Source organism: Strongylocentrotus purpuratus, unplaced genomic scaffold, assembly GCF_000002235.5.
Source record: "Strongylocentrotus purpuratus isolate Spur 01 unplaced genomic scaffold, Spur_5.0 spur5_contig_852, whole genome shotgun sequence".
NCBI lineage: Eukaryota > Metazoa > Echinodermata > Echinoidea > Camarodonta > Strongylocentrotidae > Strongylocentrotus > Strongylocentrotus purpuratus.
The window spans coordinates 141,498-162,271 of NW_022145560.1; the positions used below are offsets into that span (position 1 = coordinate 141,498).

At 36.7% G+C, this 20,774-nt stretch overlaps 1 protein-coding gene across 2 annotated transcripts; it reads left to right on the forward strand.

Annotated features, from left to right (window-relative positions):
• On the forward strand, positions 1–20,582 carry LOC115918932 (tRNA (cytosine-5-)-methyltransferase-like). Of its 2 annotated transcripts, XM_030994997.1 has the most exons (10): positions 1–86; positions 1,705–1,814; positions 2,835–2,911; positions 4,033–4,104; positions 5,895–5,960; positions 6,793–6,838; positions 7,607–8,169; positions 12,415–12,472; positions 17,200–17,326; positions 19,592–20,582. In XM_030994997.1, the coding sequence occupies exons 2-10, from the start codon at positions 1,797–1,799 to the stop codon at positions 19,690–19,692; spliced, it is 1,128 nt and encodes a 375-aa protein (XP_030850857.1). In that variant the 5' UTR covers positions 1–86; positions 1,705–1,796; the 3' UTR covers positions 19,693–20,582. The 2 variants fall into 2 exon arrangements, with proteins under 2 accessions (XP_030850857.1, XP_030850864.1); XM_030995004.1 differs by lacking the exons at positions 1–86; positions 1,705–1,814; positions 2,835–2,911; positions 4,033–4,104 and adding an exon at positions 5,732–5,792.
• The last annotated feature ends 192 nt before the right edge of the window (positions 20,583–20,774 follow it).

Here is a 20,774-nt window from a genome sequence, read left to right on the forward strand (position 1 = left end):
ACAATCCGATCGTGACCAAAAAACCAAGAATCTTCGTGTTGTGGAATTTTTCAGTGGTGTTGGAGGTCTTCACTGTGCCGTGAAAGGTATTTGATCAATTTAAAGTTATTTAGTTAATGATATGGGATGGTTTCTAGTTTTTCCGGGTGAAAATAACAAGGGCATGCACCAAATTTCTTTACAACGTGCCCACTTACTGCAAATTGTGTCGACTTTTTAATTGTGCCTGACTGACAATGACTGCATGCACCTGCACGTGAACTGTACATGTACGTGCTGAAATGTCCTGAATGTGTGTCTTTCTGTGACTTCTCTTTCCTTTAGGGGGGGGGGGGGTGGAAGGACCATGAGTAGGCTGAAGTTGGCGATTTTTAAACTTTATTATGACAATCTTAGTCAAGTTTGTTGCTTCTTTTCAATTTCATATTTCTTTTGTTTTAATATTTTTGACCATCATATTGATTTATTGTGACTTTTTTGTGTCCATCATTTTTTGAGTTTATTATAAAATTTCTTTATTCTGGATCTCTCTTGTATCCTTCCTCCACTGAATGATGCTTGTACTGTAGTAAAAGTTCACTCAGCATTTCCTGTTTTCAAAGGCAAAGCATGCACTATGAATATGACGGAAAAAGAAAGCGGACAAAATATACAGTTCCTCAGGTAGACAAAGGAACATCCCTTCACTGCTATTATGTAAACATGTATAGAACAGGTGAATATGCATTTGACACCTGTTCTACACATTTTTACATAATAGCAGTGAAGGGATGTTCCTTTGTCTACCTGAGGAACTGTATATTTTGTCCGCTTCTTTGTCAGTCATGTTCATAGTGTGTATATTTTGTCCGCTTTCTTTGTCCGTCATGTTCATAGTGTCTGCACCTATTTCACTGGAGATTAAAAGAGCAAAGACATTCGTTTCTATTCAGCTCCAGTCAGCAGTCATCACTTGTTTTCTGCTATTGCTACGTCACACTATGAACATGACGGACAAAGAAAGCGGACAAAATATACAGTTCCTCATTCTACCTTCAACAATTGCTATGGTAGACAAATGAACGTCCCTTCACAGCTATTATGTAAAAATCTGTAGAACAGGTGTCACATACATATTCACCTGTTCTTACACCTTCTTCTTAGTTGATCCCTCCACTGTTTTGGAGATTCCACTTAGTAGGAAGTTTTCAGATAGGGAACATGTTTTCTACCGAGCTCGTACCGTACAGTTTAGGACATTTATCAGCATCTTCATTCCCTCGCACATTTTTTCTTCATATCAACTTTCACTGGCAAGCAGCAGATTGGACTCTTTAATTTTATCAACAGCATTCATCTTTGTTGTGGTTTTTATCGAAGATGACATACCCAGGAACTTCAGGAAGCTTTTGTTTTTGTTTTTATTTCACTGGTTCAAACAACCAATCTACTGCAGGATAAACAATCCAGAAGATATCATAGCCCATTTTTTCTCAAAATATGATTCCCATACCAGAGCTCAAGATTAGCTTTAAAGATGTTCATGCGTGGGTATATAGTCGTTTGTGAAGTAGGCAACTTGGCGATCACTTCATAACACTGAGCCAATGGGTATTACGCTCCTGTGCGTATGTCCGTCTGCTGCCCTCTATATACCCACGCTTTAGCAACTTTAAACTTTTACCGGTTAACCCAAATTTGCTATTTTCTTTCTTTATATTCCAGCCTGTGGAGTCCCGTGTACTGTGGTAGCTGCTGTGGAAATCAACACGGTAGCCAATGCTGTATACCAACACAACTTCCCTGAAGTCAACCTCATGCAGAGAAACTTAGAGGTTAGCATTTCAAGTTTTAACATTTTCAATACTGTAAGAGTTAAAATTAGACTTATTCCCTACTTGTATTTTTCACAATTACTCTTCGTTTCTCTAGTCTCTTCTCTCTATACATATTCATTTCACATCATTTGCATATTCATTTCCTCCATTCATCTCCTCCACATACCAACTCTTAAAACAGGTGGTAAGTTCTCTTCTCATTTACATATTTCCACCTCTTACTTATCGATGGTTCTCTTCTCCTTTTCCTTATGAATATTCAGTTTTATTCTTGAATCCTATTTTGCCATTGGTTGGTAATGTATTTCATTTGAATATACTTTGCATGAGGCTGCACATGGACAGCATGCTACATGTAATAATAAATAATAATAATAGTGGGTTCTTGTATGTACAATAAAACACATGCAGAGCTGGACTGGACTTACACTGAGTGAGTGGTATTAATTTAGGGCTCAGTTTTGATTATAAGTTGGAGACTTGGGAGAGAGGATTTGTGAGTTTGGCAGTGGTTTGAATGATTGGTGTAATACAGTGGTTATTGGCAAGAGATTATTTATTAGTTTACAGTACCAAAGGCAAAATCTACCTTTAAATAAAAAACTGTCTTGTGTAAAGTTGCATTATTTGATAAAAAAGTGCATAGAACTTGGAAACAATATTGGTGAAAGAGTGTATAGAACGTTATCAATATTGGTGATGTCTGTCTCTCTCCGACTCTCTTTCTCTTTCTGTTTTTTTCTTAAATATGCCCGTCTCCATCTCTTACTGTTCTCTCCCCCCCCCCCCCCCTCCGTCATTCTCACATTATCATTTACATTGATAATGACTGTTTCTTTTAGAGCACTTCCATTTACCTAAGTGGCTAAAGGGCTTCCTGTATATCATTATTGAAATATAGACTGAATTTTATATGATTATGTAGTTAACAGGGCACAAAGGGGTACTTTTTGTGCCCTTGCTCATTTTTGGGCGCTTTCTAACTTCAAATTCTCTTCAAATTTTGTATAATTGCAGGGATTTACCGTAGATGACTTTGCTTCGTTTGATGCTGATATGTTTGTAATGAGCCCTCCTTGTCAACCATTCACAAGGTAAGAAATGGACGCAAGGACGTAACTCCATTTTGGCCATTTTGCCGAAAAAGTGGTTTATGTGTCACTGAGCCCTAAGGACTTAAGTCTATGTTTCACTAGCCATTGACTTCAAAGGGTGTGGGGTGGAGTAATAAGTCGTTTTTCTGAACATTTTGATTCAAAAACTCATTTTGGCAAAATATGGAGTTACGTTGCTGGACCTTCAAAATCATCTTTTTTTGAGGTGTTGTGGTACAGTGGATGCGTCTCTAGACTATGAACCACGAGGTACAGGGTTCAAATCCCTTTCACAGCACCAATGCCCTTTGGCAAGACATTAATCTACATTTGCCATACTCCACCCAGGTGAGGTGGTTTGTGGTATGAATAATTGTCCTTACAATGTTAAAGTGCTGAAATGGTAGTTAGTTGCACTAAAGCCAGGGTAATGATAATCGAGCGCCATGAGTGCTTTATAGGACTCCAACATTATTTCATAGCTGCCAACCATTCCTATTTTTTAGTCTTCAAGCTACTGTTTTGAACCATAGTTTCCTCTCTTTTTCTGAAATATTCTGTGTGAAAAGTATACAAAACAGACTGCATTCTTAATTTCCCCTTGAGAGGTTCATAACTTTTGCGGTATATTATTATTATTAATCTTGGTGTTACTGTGTTGGTAAACTGTACCCCCGATTATAGAGGGAAAGGAATTTAACACTTTGATTTCTTTCTTCACCTCTGTGCATGATTGCTTGTTTGCCGCAAAACAAAAGGCACAAATTAAAGAAAGTATTGCTTTGTGCAACACAATGGCTTTGCAAAATGTCTCAAAATTAGCTCTATGTCAACCCTTTTAACACTGGTATAGATTCATATCGCACTGGAAAAACTTAAAGACCATATCCAAACTGAACTGTTTGTTAAATGGCACTTGGCTGGAATACTCCCCAGGGAGAGGAGGAAGTGCATATAGATGTACTGTGTGCTGACAAGCCTGAATCTGATGTCTTTGGTAGTGATACATATATAAAGCACTTTGAAATATTGTTTATGTATTAAGCGCTATATGTATTTGTATTTGTATTATTATTTGTTGTTATTCATACAAATTTAATTTCTTGAATCTCTTTTGCCAGAGTTGGATTGAAAGGAGACAAGAACGATGCCAGGACAAACGCTTTCTTCAACATAATGAGGAACCTTGCTGAGTAAGTCTATTTCTTTTAAAGGCCATCTGTACTAGTTTACCCAGAAGGGACTAGACCACACAGCGTGGTCACTGACAGGTGGCTATCTCATCAACTCAGCTCTCAATTAACATAAGAAAAAGTGGATCATGGGGGACCAACAGGCACCGATTGGGGAAGTTTTCTATATAGAGGAAGCAAGTAGATACAAGTAGTACAGTGGGGCTTTAAATTTGTATCGTCTGTTGAGAGCCAGAAAGGTGATAACTCCATGTTTAAAACATATCAGATAATGTCCTTTTTGCTCTCTAAAAACATATATTTATTTTGATACTGCAATTTTGCTTCTCTGCAATGAAAGCAACTTCATGTATATAATGTGTAATTGTTTATTAGTAATCAACCAAGAGCCTTTTGAGGACCTTTTTCTTAAAATCTTAAGCTCACTGCACATTATGGATTGTCCTGCAATCTGTTTTAAGGAAAGTGGCAATTGTATTTAGTAGATCTCTCTCTCTTTCTCTCTCTCTCTCTCTCTCTCTCTCTCTCTCTCTCTCTCTATCCCTTCCCTTAATTCTACTCTCTTCTCATATCAGAGCTCTCCTCTTTCTTCACAAGTTCTCTTCTCTCTCCTTCTGTTTCGAGATCCAATTCTCTCTCATTTCCTCTCCTGTCCAATATGGCTCCATTTCTTCACTTCCCTTTTCTGCTCTCTTCTCTTCTTTCATTATGGATCAGAGTGACTTTAGGCATACTCTCTTAAGTCTTCAACTGTCAAATTTATGAAAAGATGCCACAGATATCATTTTCCTGATTTAGCTTCTAAATAATAATGAGAATAGTAATTCAACAAGTAACCATTTAGATTAGTAAAATTAAAACCTTACATAATATTCCATCTTCACAGAAAAATGTCCTCATTTTTAAAGATACTATGACTTTTTATGAAAATGCATTTGATTCCTAAGAAAATGAGTCACATAGAATTTTTTTGATTGACCCGCAATTTGGAGGGGTGCAGAAAATTGTTTGCATATTTTTAAGACAGAGAGTATTAGAGATCTTAGGGAAGCAGATGGCGTTGCGTAACATTTCATAATATTTGGAATGCCAGAGGGGATCTGTGCATTGAAAAGGACAGCTGTTGATGGATTTGATGGCTGGAGAGGGTTACATTTCTTGTTTTTAAGCCAAGTTAATCTTGAATATCTTTCCCTCAGAAATTCTTTTGAGACAGTATGTCCATTCATTACAGCTTCCTGCTTGTTAATTTACGCTTAGCTTTCCACTCTGTCATGCTTCAGGACACTCCTGACCTACATTCATCACCTGATGTCTGTTAAGCTCTTGACTTCTATTGTTCTGTCCCTATTCATCCTGTACCCATTCAACATTGCTTGCCATAGCACCAACACACCACACACATTCTATCTTTTTCTATCTCTTGGCTCTTCAGCCCAGCTCACTATAGACACATGGCACTCTATCTTTCCTCAGGCCTTCTATTGGTTCCTTACTTCAGGTACAATCTTGTGATTGGTTGTTATTGTTTCATGGACTGCATGTCAGCCATCTTGGCAGCCATTTTGAAGATGTATTAAATATAGCAGTGCAGCTCCAGTCATCAATCATGTCAGACTAGTTTTGTCAGAATTTTACTGCATTGAAATCTTCTAGCCAAAATAAAAGCCACATCGATAATTAATAAGGTAGGTTTCACTAGGCATTTATATTAAGTGAATTTGAGAGTTGATAGATGTAATTTTTGATATTCTATTAAAACCCTCTTGTACTTGTGTTTTATTTTACAGAATGGCCAAGAAACCGACCTATTTACTGGTGGAAAACGTGAAAGGATTTGACACATCGGAAACAAGGTATACTACATTCAAATGGGCAACATTTCTATTATTTTAGTAGATTCAAAGGAAAATTAAAAAAATTGTCATGCCATTGCATTTGAAATGTTGATTACAATAGTAAACATGAATGATTGTGTATTTAAGGTATGGGATCTTCAAAATTAGTGTATCAACTTAATTCTCTTAAAATCATAGTTAATGAAAAGCTCTGCACACATTATGGAAATATTAATTTACAGCACACATAGCTGCATTACTATCCTGGCTGTGTATTAAAACCTGTTCTATTGATTCTCAACATTTCAAACACCACTGTACAAAACTTGACTGATTTCACTCAAAATCGTTGCTTTGGTAACAATTGACGACACCTAAAATAGCAGTAAAATACAATTTTTTCAACTTACCGATGTTAGAAAGAATAATTCAAAAATTCAAATCGTGAGTCTACTGTCAAACTTGATGACAGCCACATCGTCTTTATTGTGTGCATTTGTGTGTTATTGACTATTCATGTGTCATAGTGTATTGACTTATTCATGTGTGCAATTGCTGCCTATTAACACGTAATGCAGTGCTAGAGGTCAATATGCAATAGCATCGACTCTCTGCTTTGCTGGAGTGGTTTACAGTAAGATATGGCTTTAAAAGTTGGTGTAAGTCAAATATCTTCATTTTTTACTGTTGGATTTCTATTTCACAGATCACCGAATAAACATTGGTATTTTGATTTAAAAAAGTGTCTTTATAGACTCTAAAAAAATCTAAGAAATTGTATTGATATGACCTGTAGCAATGTTCAATTGAGGATTCTGTCAGTTTTTCAATCTTTGTCTTTGTTTCATAGAAACTTTCTTGTGGAGACTCTTCAGAAGTGCAATTACGTCTTTCAGGTAATTATTTAATAATTAAAAAAAAATAATTGGAGGTGAAAATCATTTTTCTTATTTGTGCTTTGGTGTGATGAGAATGTTGATCAACTAAATTTGCTAACTTTTATGAAGAGCCAAGTGATCTATTATTCGTTCAAAGTAATGATTTGTAATCTTGATTTCATGATTCATTTAAGCTCATGGTAGGAGTGATTACCGTAGAGGTGTCATAGTTGAGTACTTGACTTAAAATTCAAAGGTTGTGGTTCGATCCAGACACGGCTCTATAATGTCTTTTGGCACGGCATTAATCTACATTTGCCACTCCATACCCAAGAGAGAAATGTGGACCTCGTAGGATGATAGAAGCCTTTGTGTTAGTAATTGCCTATGCCCCCACGGAGACCATATGGTAGGAATACTCCCCGGGGAGTGGAGACTGTACACATTGTGCATGAATGAATCTGATGAATAAGTTAATGATATCATATCTGTAAAGCGCTTACAGACGGTGTATTGTATTAAACACTTTATCAAATCAGTTTATTATCATTTTACCCTGTTTCTATTAATTTATATCGGTTAGTAATTGATTTGATTGGCTGTGATCACATGTTTCATAGAGTTGCTGCAGTTATTGATAACCATTTTAAAGAAAATGGGCTTAAAATATGGTAAAAGTATGGGATATCTGCTATACCGGTACTCGCATTTATTTGCATTTAGTTAACACCCTGTGTATTTGAAATTTCCTCTATTTATCAGAGTTTTTCTTTTTTAATGTTACAGGAATTCCTACTATCACCTATGAATATTGGCATACCCAATCAACGTGTACGCTACTTCATGCTTGCCAAACAGCGCCCTCTACAGTTCAAAGAGGAACATGGCACTCAACTAGTACAGCACAGAGTGAATATGCCTTTAATGCCAAATGAGATAAAGGAAACTAGCAGACTGGTTTGTGACAACTCTATGGTGTCCTCACAGGAGCAGACAAATATGGAATTAACAGAGTCACGTGAAAGAACAGGGCAAGATGAATCTAGTATGGTATCCCTGAATGAGCAAAGTATTGAAAGAAAAACAGATGAGCAGCATTTGAATGAGAAGGAAAGAACAGATAATGTGAAGAGTGGTAGCTGTGAAGATATGGTGTCTTCAAGTGAACAGAATGAACAGGAAACGGGTGAGGATGATGAGAGAAGGAAAATAGGCGACTACCTTCAGGCCGATTTGAGTGAAGAGTCTATGGCGGAGTACCTAATACCGGACAGGATTTTACTCAAGTATGTTAACGTGATGGACATAGTGACGGTGGAGGATACAAAGACTCGCTGCTTCACAAAGGCGTAAGTAGCTACAGTACCAGTCACTATGAACATGACGGACAAAGTTAGAGGACAAAATATACAGTTCCTCATTCTACCCTAACAATTGCTGTGGTAGACAAAGAAACATCCCTTCACTGCTATTATGTACAAATGTGTAGAACAGGTGTCGCATCCATATTCACCTGTTCTACACATTTGTACATGGCACTGGTTTTTTTAACTATGACCAAATACCTAAATGGCCCTTTGAGAGCCTGAAACTTTCCAAAGATAAATAATTAGAAATCAGTAACAACTTTTTATTGTAGCATGGACCTAGGTTAACCTCCCATAGCTTAACGAAAAATTTTCATTGTTGCTTTATGCGCATGAGATATCCCTGAACAGCAAATTGTTTACGGAATTTTGTAACAAAATTGACATGCCATTTTGGTCGGAGCTGAAAAAAATATATAGCCACAAACAATATGTTTTTTTTCTATTGATGATTAATGAGCATGAGTGGATCTTAAAGAAACTTAACAGTAATCTGAATCAACTCCCCTATTTTAATGGAAAAGTGCAATTGAAAATGGCGATTCGGACGTTACATTTTCCGTAAACAATGTAGACCCTCATTTAACCCACTAGAACAACAAATTAATGAGATTGTATATGGTTTGAGTGAGTTTATTAGTTGCTCCAAGTGATTATATTAAAAGAAAATATAATTTAATTATAGTAGCGCTTATATTAGAAATATACTCAAAATTTGAAAAAGTTGTCTCATTTTCCATAAACAGTTTTGTAACGTCCGAAACAATTTTCAAGTTGAAGTAGCAGAAAATATATGAACAGCAGGATATATCTATCATAACATTTTGTTAACATCTCATTGCAGCTACCCACCAAAACAAAGAAATTTGCAATACATTACTACAATACTATTTTATAGTTAAAACCAATTTTCCGTTAACAGTTGTAACGTCCGAAACAAATGTAACGTCCGAAACAAAAAATACCAATAAAATGATAATAATCCATATTTTAAGGTATCTAGAGTGAATAAATCATTATGAAATAAGTTATTATAAGTCTTAACACAAGTCAAAACACAAATCAGGTCTTTCAAATCCATTAATTTGTTGTAATCACAAGAATGGTGTTTCGGACGTTACACAATTATATTGTTAACACAAAGTCGACAAATTTCACCTAATTTTCGATCATATCTGCAAGTTACCATTTCACAATGGACACTCCTGTTAAAAACACTATTTTGATGATTTTATTCAGATATAAATATAAAAATGTGTAGAAATATGATGCCAAAAATCAAATAATCCGTAAAATATCTAGATTTTCTGCAAAATTGACTTATAAAACATAAAATATTGAAGCCACACTTTGTGATGCAAGGCATGGCTGGCTGCTTCAGTATATCCTTAATTGTAATTTATCAGAAAAAATCTCAACAAAAGTGACTCGTAACAAATATTCAGCCACTTTAAGAGCACTTTCTGGTATGCTGTTGGCACGTTTCGGACGTTACATTAAACTGTTAACAGACATTTTCATACTTTAACTAGTTCAAATGAGGGGCAATGATAGATGTGAGAATAGCAAATTTCATTTGATCAACCTCTCCTTTTGCTATTTACATTGGTGTGTGTTTGCAAATCATGAGGTTTTCATTTTTATAGAGGCTGTTCAAAATGATGTCATATAACCAAAGATTGTATGGTCAATTTACACTATCTGGTAGGTTACAAAAATCAAAATCACCCACTTAAGCAATACCCAGTGTGCATGGTCATGACATGGATATGATACAGGTATATGAAGTTGATAAAATCAAGCAAATTAAAATGTTTTTCTAAAAATTTATGAGAAATAAGTATTTTCATCTGAAAATACATTTTTAAAAGGGCACTCAGTACATGTAACTAATCTATGTAGAAAGGATTGCTACTGCCATTATCCAAAACTGGAATTGGCATTTACGCTTAATAATAACAATTTATCAAGCAGATTTATGAAATTGGCTTGCACACTACATGTACATGACACACTCATTGGTTGCATACATGTACAATTGATGAGCACAAAGGCTTCCATTATAAAACAATAATCAGTAATCAGTATCCGATACCAATTATAGAAACTTGTACAACATAATGTTGACATAGATGTAGATCTGCCAAATTTCCAAATGACAAGAAAATGGATTACCAATTTGTGGGGGTAATAAAGCATGAACATGAAAATAAGGTGTAGCCTCTTCAAAATTAATTAATTCATAATTTTTTCCTTTCATTGGATGAATTACCCTCAAATGTACTAGCCTTATGTACAAATAATTTTCAAATGCTTGACCCTCATAACAAAATGTACATGTTAATGATCATTTCATGATCCTAAAGATATAGTAACTTCCTCAAATTTATGCAAAAAATCGGGATGTACATGTACAATGAATTAGGATTCCCATATTTCTTATTACTTAAATGGTTGGGGATACTTTTGTATACTTTTATTTGTTAAAAGTATTTTTGTAATGTTTTGCTTACACTGTACACACTGTACATGTATGTGATAGCAATATTATTGAATGACACACTACATGAATCTAGTTTAAGGCAAAGTACAAAGCAAGCCGAGTAAACATCTATGTTGTAAAGTTTGAAGAAATTGATGATCTGATTGAAATGTTCACATCTTGTAACATCCGAAACAAACTATAGCATATATTGTACACTGTTGTTCATAACCTGCAAAAGAGAGTATGTTTGTATAAAGTGAAATTTCTAGGAGTTGTGATGACTACAATTGCTATTAGCTCCATATTTCACTTTGTTAGATCACATAAGCATTTTTAACTACACGTTCCTGAAATGAATAGTTTACCTTACATAAATTGAGTAGTCGATGAAGACAAACTAGGTATATGTGTAAAATTAATTAAAACTGCACAAGTTTTTCAATAAATGTTAAAGAAATATTTTTCTGCAAACAATTAATGTAACTTAGGTCAATAATACCTAAAGAAAAGCAATTAACTTGAATAAAGTTATGATGTTAACAGTGTGTAACGTCCGAAACACCAGTGGTGTGACATATGAAAATTATTAGGCAATGCACTGGTTCCCCAATTTTTTGGGATGTATTTAACTTATATCATCAGTTGTTATAATAAAATAAGTTTGACCTAAGAAAAAAACATTTTACCTATTGAAATAAAAACTTGTTATTGTCAAAACCCTAATTTGGAGCTATTTTTCACTTTCAAGGGACACAAAATCTGTATTTTTCAAGATAGAAACTCAAAAATTTGCATGAATAATCTCTGAAACATATTCTTAAAGACCAACATATTTGTTGGTGAAGTTAATAGCAAATGAGTTTTATATCACAGTTATTAGATATGCTATAGTTCACAACAAAATTGTAAAAACTCAAAGTATTCATATCTGGTGAATAAATAAGAAGATAGATTAAGGTCCAAAATTTGCATTTCTCAAAAATATGAATAGTCCTGATCCTAAAAATACATGTTTGAAGTGAGTAAACATGATTTCATTTCAGACCCTATTGTGGACACATTTGGTGTATGTTAAAAAAACCAGTGCCACATAATAGCAGTGAAGGGATGTGCCTTTGTCTACCACAGCAATCGTTGAGGGTAGAATGAGGAACTATATATTTTGTCCTCTTTCTTTGTCCGTCATGTTCATAGTGAGTATTTATGAGGATGATGATAATAATGATATATTATTTATTCAAAATTGCTTCTGATGATTAACTCACTCTGTTCACATTGATATGATTATTATTATTCATGTCTTGTTTACCCAGGCCGGGGATAGCCTCAACAGTATTACAGTTCTCCCTGAGCCCCTGCAAACATATTATTTCCCCGGCTTGAAGATGACAATGAGAATTCACATTTCACAGAATTATGTAAAAGTGCAGGCTCTGTCAATTGAAAAGCACTACATCAGTTGAATTTGATGATGATGATAGTGATGATAATTAATGATTATAAATATCGGAGTAGAGACATTTAAGCAAGTCTCTATAGCATTTCTGTGACATTTATCCATTAGAAATTGACACAGAACAGACACATTTGATTAATTTTTTACTAACATGTACAGTATGTACAGTGTTAGTAATAATTTGTTTCTTCTTCCTGTTGCAGATAAAAGGAAATGGAGACAACAGAACAAGGAGATGGCATATCGACCTAAAACTGATCTATCTTTTAATCTCTTTTATGTCTAGGTATGCATACTATGTGGAAGGAACAGGATCCGTTCTGCGCACTGATCTCTCGGCTGATGTAAGTTTCCTTTCAGTCACCTTAGACTTTTCCAATTTTTGCCTCTTTTAACCCCAAGTCAGAAAGCCTCTCGTTTTATGAAGACAAAGTTCCACATTCTACTAATTCGGTGAAGTTCGAACCCTGTCTAAGATTGCAGTTACATGTATAGCTGCAAGCGGAAACCATTCATTGTGTTGTGGTTCATGTTATTTCATATGCAAGTTAAGAGGCAAAATAAACCTAAATAAATAAACAAAATTAAAACAATTAGATAGAAATGAGGACATGTTTGAAAAACGCACATAATACCGATAAACATATTATTCGTTTAGGTATACTGTTTTTCAACATGGTTTTGTTAACATTAAAAAGCAAATCACATGTGAAATGTATAACGTTTCAAATACAATCATTTAACTGCATCATTTAAATGTTGACATAAAATTAAAACAAAATAGTAAAAACTCAGAAATGTAAGTATCATTAATTATAACACACTAATACATTTTAATAAATTATTTAAAAATACGAAAAAGTACAATAGATATAAATATTTTAAGAAAAAAAGGATATCAAGACAAAAATTGTTATACTTTTAAGCTCAATGAATAATTCATTAGATCGCATTAGATCGCACGTCTTGCTCTGCCTCCTCGGCGTCGACCATTACTGTTATAGTCTGCACGATTCCACTGGCAGTCGCTCTGTAGCGGACTCGGAGAGGGAGCACCACCTCGAAGTTGAAGGGCACTCCCTCGCCCACAAAAAGGAACGCCCCACTTTCGAGAATAACCTCAATAGAAAATCCGAAAATGAACAAAACATACATGTACATTTAAACAAACGATATACATATTAGATAAATTCAGCAGTCATCATCACAAATGGTAAATAAGGACCATTTCTCATACATTACAGCTACATGAAATATTCAGTTTGAATAGCAGTGCCAGGAAATTCATGCCAATCACTAATATATATATCTGATGATGACACACAAATTTTGATTTATCAAAAATCATTAAAGAAGAACCCCGACAGATTTCTTCATTAAATAATATTTATATCATCAAAAAACTTAAATCCCCCAAAACAAAACGCTCTTATTATTAAGCCAAATCCAGCTTAAAGACCAACTTAAAGCTCAAATGGCTTATTGCTCAAAATGCTCATTAGTATTTAATCATAAACATTTAGTCCCAAACATGCTGTACTGCATAAGGGGAAGGTGCAATTCACAACGATTGATTCCATGTTTAATCAATCTGGTAATTTTGCAGCCTCAATGCAAACACAATTTCTACATATAGCATCATCCTTTCCAAATTACATTCAGTTTCTTCTTGACTCAATATCATTAAAAAACACAAGTTAGAACTTCAATGCTTATCAAACAAAAATGCAAAAGGTATTACAACAAAAAACAGTCCTAGTTCATGTCCAACAGACCAATTAACCTTGCTTTTATACTGTCACATTTAGTTTGACCTTTCCTCTACAGAACATCTTTTCAACCGAAAGGAATAAAGATTTATTATCCAGATATAGCAAAACCTACCTCCACACTAGTAGAGGTAGTCCACGACAATCTCCTCTCCTCTTTAATCAAGGCAGTGAATGTAACCTTCTTGGAGATTGCATACTCCCTCACTACCGCCTCTCCCCACAGCACCACCTCAATTCGGCTCCCAGCCCCTTCTATCTGAAGAGATTGTCTCGAATACTCGTCTGTTGTCACAAACCCTCCTACCTGATATATATCAAGATGAATAATAAAAACAAATTATGATGAAAATAATACTTTACCCCACATTATTTAACAACATCATTTATAACTGAATAACTCTACACTTTAATCGTTAAGCTGTACATCGAAATCCACTCAAAATATAACATAAACTCAACAAATTTTGACAAGCATAGTATTACAAGTTTCAATTGGATGTGGAATATCAAAGTTACAACATTTTAATGATTGGCATTACATGTATATCATGAAACAATGATATCCATAATATCAAGTTGTTATCAACAACATGCAAACAAGTGAGCTATTAATAATATCACACACTTACAATTTCTTATGTTCAGAGTGTAGTATTATATTCAGTTTAAAATATTTCATATTTTTCTACAATAATGTAAGTACTGTTTCATTCCACATGAATTTTTAGAAAATTACCATTAATGTCACTTAATATGCTACAATTATAAGGAGGTTCTGTATTGTCTAAAGTAAAAAAAATGTAATATCTTTAATATCACCGAAAAGTGACAAAAGCCACCTGACATATTTCCATATACTGCCAATGCCATGCATATTCATTATTATTATAGCCTAATTAATTTGTCAATGAGTCTGTTGAAATGTATGCATGGTACAGTATTTGTATTCAGACTACGGTCGATCGCACCGAGACGGTCTTTAGACAATCCATGCACGGTGCACTTTACGTGAATAGGTATATAGGTTTTATGCAGTGACCAAATTATGCTCGCAAATTTGTCCGCCACTGGCTGCGTGGGAGCGCAAAGTGCATGTGCAAGACAAAATGGATAGACGGAAGAAACTGAGGGACTTGGAAGCGTCTAAGGGGTCCATGTTTCAAAGACAGTCACTGGTCGTAAGCAGCCACGAGATGGCGCTGTTGTGAATACATCATCTCACAGTTATTTGCGTGCCAGTTCGCTTTCCCTTTAAAGCTAAAGACCAGTTATGGTCATGCGATTGCATTGTGAAAGAAGCGTTGTGAAATCGATCAGAAAAGGTTGATCATCTAGCATAGATGTACTGCAAGGTTCTGGAATCATCAAAATGATTAAGATTTGGCCAAGTCTTCATAAAGTTAGAATCACTGTACACAGAAAGATGTATATGGGACTACACACACGTGCGCGACACGTGCATTTCATATCTCTCAACAGGCGAGAGATACACTAATTTACCAAATATATCAATTAGTAGGCGGTTTCCCGTCAAAATTTGTATCATGTAATATTCAAAACATATTCTTTCACATGATTGGTAATAAGAGCTTCCATTTCATATTTTGAAATTGGGGCGTTTCCAATACTGGTCTTTACCTTTAACTATATTTAAAAAAAAACTTGAACTTTTACACTTTTCCTGATGGCACATATTCATCAAAATTAAATGTGTGATACAGTCACCTGTATTTGGTACTGCCGTCCCCCCCCCCCCCCACCCCACCCCACCCCTTCAAACAAAAAACATACATAACAGATGGACACATTTATTACAAAGTGTAACATAGGCAATTCCACGATTACGGTTTCTTACAAATAGCTCACTGGTTCTTACAAATAGCTCACTGGTTCTATCTACTATTATAATAATCATTATTACCTCAACGACATCTCCTTCGACGCCGAGTCGCCGTTTTTTGGCTGAACCTCTCGAATCCGCCACGGTTACCGTGGCCGGTCGCACAAACTCATTCAGTGCCGCGACATCGTATTCGAAAGCACTAACATTTGTGATGACCTGAAAGAAATGAAACAAAATAAAATCCTCATAAAATATAATACTATTAAAGTCAAACTAAATAAAAATGCCTTTTAATCACAACAATCGCTACTATAAAACCACAAAAAATAAAAATTATAATAATCTACATGTACATGTACATGATATTTTTTTAAATTATACAAAAACAAATCAAATACACGTTCAGCAAAAAATATATGTCGATATGAACAACATATTAAATACGAGTACTATTCAAGCTGATTTAATCGGTTATTTGGGTATATTGTAATTTGTTGTACAGTGTAAGTTGGAGGCTTGGCGAATAAAAGTCAATCAATCAATCTATGATTATTATACTAGTAGGTTTAGCATTGGGTCCACTTACTTTTGATTTGGGGGTCAATCGACCACTCCCAGGATATTTCAGGACTTGGGTTATAATCACCCGCTTTCCCTTTTCCATATTCAGAATCGTTTCCTTTAACTTTTCGTCCGTCACATTGGAATTGATGTACAGACGGAAGAAGTGGGCTTCTACTGTGTTCTCTGGGCGTCCTCCTCCTTTCGCTTCCATTACCATCCCGGAGATTGTCGCCTCTCCCTGACGTTTTCTAACGTAGAACTTTTCCGCAACTATCTATATTGTACAAGCCATTTTGATTTTAGGACTGACTTTCTCGAGTACAGACGGAAAAAATGTGCCCCATCGGAATCGCCACGTGCAGATCCGGCGCACTCTGGGCCTACTCCAGCCGCTGATTTGCCCGCTTCCATAATCATGCTGGATATGGTTGCCTCCCCCTGTCGTTTCCTAACACTAAACTTCTCAGCAACTCAGTGTGGCATGAAAAGTCCTTCCTGGAGGTCGTCATGTACAAAATCAGCCATGACAACATCACAAAATAACATACATACATACATACATATAGATACTTATATTGCGCCTTTACATAAACATGCTCAAAGTAAATAAAACAATCATTATTTTGCTCTCCAAGCGCATACACTGTAAATTTGTTGTGTTAAGCCGTGTTGAGTTATTTAGAAAGCTGTGCACCACATGGACCAATAGGCAATAATAATCAGGTAGATAACTGTCTGGAATCTTGGTGCATCTATTTGGTGCCAGAAGGGCACTTAACTCTGTGAAAAAGTGTGCCCTTTTTGTTCTAAACAGACCATATTAAAATGTTCCCCCCCCAATTTCATGATATCCTCTATTAAATCTTACTGAACAATCCCCCATTTATTCCAGATGTCTGCAGCCTTCTCTTCCGGGTCGTGCAGTGATGATGAACGCCTGGAGAGGTTGAAGGCGCTCCGTCTCAGGTATTTTTCACCCAGAGAGGTTGCCAACTTGCACCACTTTCCTCAAGATTTTGGTGAGTGTGTGTATGTAATTGGATTTTTACAGACATGTATCAATCAGAATATTTATGTCTGGGGACCGACCTTTGATGTCGCCATATAAGGGATAATATTCTCAGTTTTTATGCCTCCGTTACGAAGTAGCCGGAGGCATTATATTTTCGGGTTGTCCGTCCGTCCGTCCGTACGTCCGTACCGTACGTCCGTACGTCCCGTTCTCGTGATCGCGTTATCTCAAGAACTAATTGATGGATTCCCGCCAAACTTGGGTCATGTATGTATCTTGCAGAGCCAATGAACTGATTAGATTTTGGGGTCGCGAGATCCAAGGTCAAAGGTCACAGGGCTCATTATGTATGCAAAAATAGCTTGTGATCGCGTTATCTCAAGAACCCATTGATGGATTCCCGCCAAACTTGGGTTATGTATGTATCTTGCAGAGCCAATGAACTGATTAGATTTTGGGGTCGCAAGATCCAAGGTCAAAGGTCACAGGACTCATGATGTATGCAAAAATAGCTTGTGATCGCGTTATCTCAAGAACCCATTGATGGATTCCTGCCAAACTTGGGTCATGTATATATCTTGCAGAGCCACTGAACTGATTACATTTTTGGGTCATGAGATTTAAGGGCAAAGGTCACAGGGGTCATTATGTATGCAAAAATAGCTCATGATCGCATTATCTCAAGAACTGATTGATGGATTCCTGCCCTACTTTCATGTAGTTCATGTATTTATCTTGCAGAGCCAATGAACTGATTAAATTTGGGGGTAATGAGGTCAAATGTCAAAGGTCACAGGGCTCATTATGTATGCAAAAATAGCTTGCTTCTGTTTTGGTTTGCAAAATTGCTCCATGGCGGAGGCATCATTTTCGACTGCGCGCGGTCGAAGGTCCATCTAGTTAAATCTAATCTTGAGCTCTGGTGTGGGAATCGTATGTAGAGAGAACATGGCTTGAACATTCAGTGAAAGATTTGTTGGATTCTGTGACAATTTATTTTCTATCATTACCAGAACTCAAGTTTATCTTTAACCAGGGTCTCTGTGAGTCATTAGTAGGCGTGGATAGTTGACTTGGGTTGCGTTTATCTACCAAATTTTTGGTTAGAATCAGGTTTCTCAAACGTCTTTCAGGCAAATTTAGAAGTTGATAAACGCAAAGCCTTTTTTAAAGGGCTTTAGATATGGGCATATCTAAAGACGCAAAAAGGTGTGTTTTGTATGTGACATACAGCCAGAATCACGTTTCTGAGAGATCGATAAACGCAAAGCTGTTTTGAACCTCACATACAAATAGGACCACCCAGGTGTTGTGTACAAGCATGAGTGTGAAGTTGACCTCCGAGAAACTGTCTGCTTCCCGGGTCAAAACAGCTGGGCAGACACAAGGCCTTTATTTTGAATCGTGAAGGGACGATAAACGCTACATCCCGCAAATCACGATCGTATAGTGGGGTATGATAGTGGGGTTCAATAGTGGGGTACGATATGTACATATCTAGTGGCAAGCCTTGATAAACGCGCCCTTAGTCTCCCCCGAATGAGTTTCTTAGTCAGGATAGCCTTTATTTAACGAGGAAAGCGATTGCAGAGACTTGCAAGAAATCAACCGAGGGGCAATTTCAGTAGTACAGGCTGTCCAGTGCCTCACCTATTGCAATGTGCAAACATATCCATAATCCCAATGTGAATTCTATCAGTTATGCAAGAAGCTATTGAAATTATCTTGAATGCTTTTTTGAAAAGATAATTGATTGTGTCATTTTCTAATCGCTCTCTCTCTCTCTCTCTCTCTCTCCCTCACCCTCTCTCCCTCACCCTCTCTCCCTCACCCTCTCTCACTCTCTCCCCCTCTCTCTCTCTCCCCCTCTCTCTCTCTCTCCCCCCCCCCCCCTCTCCTTCTCCTCTCCTCTCTCCTTCTCCTCTCCTCTCCTCTCTTTTCTTCTCTTTTCTTCTCTCTTCTCTCCTCTCTTTTCTTCTCTCTTCTCTCCTCTTACCTCTCTCCTCTCTCTCTCTCTCTCCTCTCCTCTCATCTCCTCTCTCCTTCTCTCCTCTCCTCTCCTCTCCTCTCTCTCTCTCCTCTCCTTTCCTCTCCTCTCCTCTCCTCTCCTCTCCTCTCCTCTCCTCTCCTCTCCTCTCATCTCCTCTCTCCTCTCCTCTCCTCTCCTCTCCTCTCTCCTCTCCTCTCCTCTCCTCTCCTCTCCTCTCCTCTCCTCTCCTCTCCTCCCCTCTCTTCTCCTCTCCTCTCCCTCGTATGTCTTTGATCTCTGCAGGTTTCCCAGAATGCTCCACCAAGAAGCAAAAGTATCGGTTGCTAGGCAACAGTCTCAACGTGACGCTGCTCGCCCAGCTTATAAGCTACATGGTTGCATGAAAGGAAGAATTTAACCCGTTGCCTGTGGGAAGCTGATGGCTCCTGTATTAAGCGTACAGGAAAGAAAGAATTCAGTATTGATTGGGTTAAAGGGAGATGGTAGTCAGTTTCCATGTGCAGAAGGCCATGATTCACAGACACCAGACATGGTGGAAATACCATTAATGGGTGTACAAGTCTGCACACAGCAAACCCGTGGTCCCATCATAAAATACCCTCTCCTCTATCTGAGAGTCTTTGGGTGATGGAAATGTTAGATAATGACTTTACCATATGGGGGCAGGGGGGGGGTGATTGGTGGAAAATGCAGAGCATTGCATAAGGCATGTTGGTCATAAGAACTGAAGGCTTATCCTGGGGATTGACAAAACCAGCTATTGGGTAATGACCTGAATGGTGTCTAATTCCCAATTAGAGCCCACTACTATGCGTCTTTAAGTTTAACTGTCAAGCAAATTTTGACAGAGAAAGTAGATAATAACAGGGACAGTGGATAGACACATCTAAAAAACAAACATTTTGAAATTGTACCAGTTCTTTTTATTCATTTGCTCATTTGTTCATTCATTTTTCCGCTTGTGGGAATGAACACTGTTATAATAATAATTATAGCTCACATTTTAATATAATGTGCCTAATACTTTGTTTCTAGGCGCAGTACATAATATTATCAGCGAAAGTGTGGGTTCCTCATATTGAAATCGCCATGGATTATAATTTTCCACAATCATGGATTGCCCAAAGTTAGTGAAAATATGGGGGTGGGGGGGGGGGGGTTACTTGTTGGATTCTGCAAGAATTCTATTTTTTGTTTGTCCCAACGATAATAACATGAATGCATAAATGTCTAAATGTAAATCAAAGACAAATATAGATGACACTCATTTGTATAGCTATGTGTGAATTAATTCATTTGAGTTTCTTACTGACTGGCCAATTTATTAGACTTGGAGCCAGAAGGGCATTAACACAGAGTTAAAACCCCTCTGGGTCTGAACAGATGGTAACTGTTTGTGGTACTGAGAGTGAGGGTAAGAGAAAGAATAATTTGGGATTTGAGGAAGATAAAAAGAGAGAGAGAG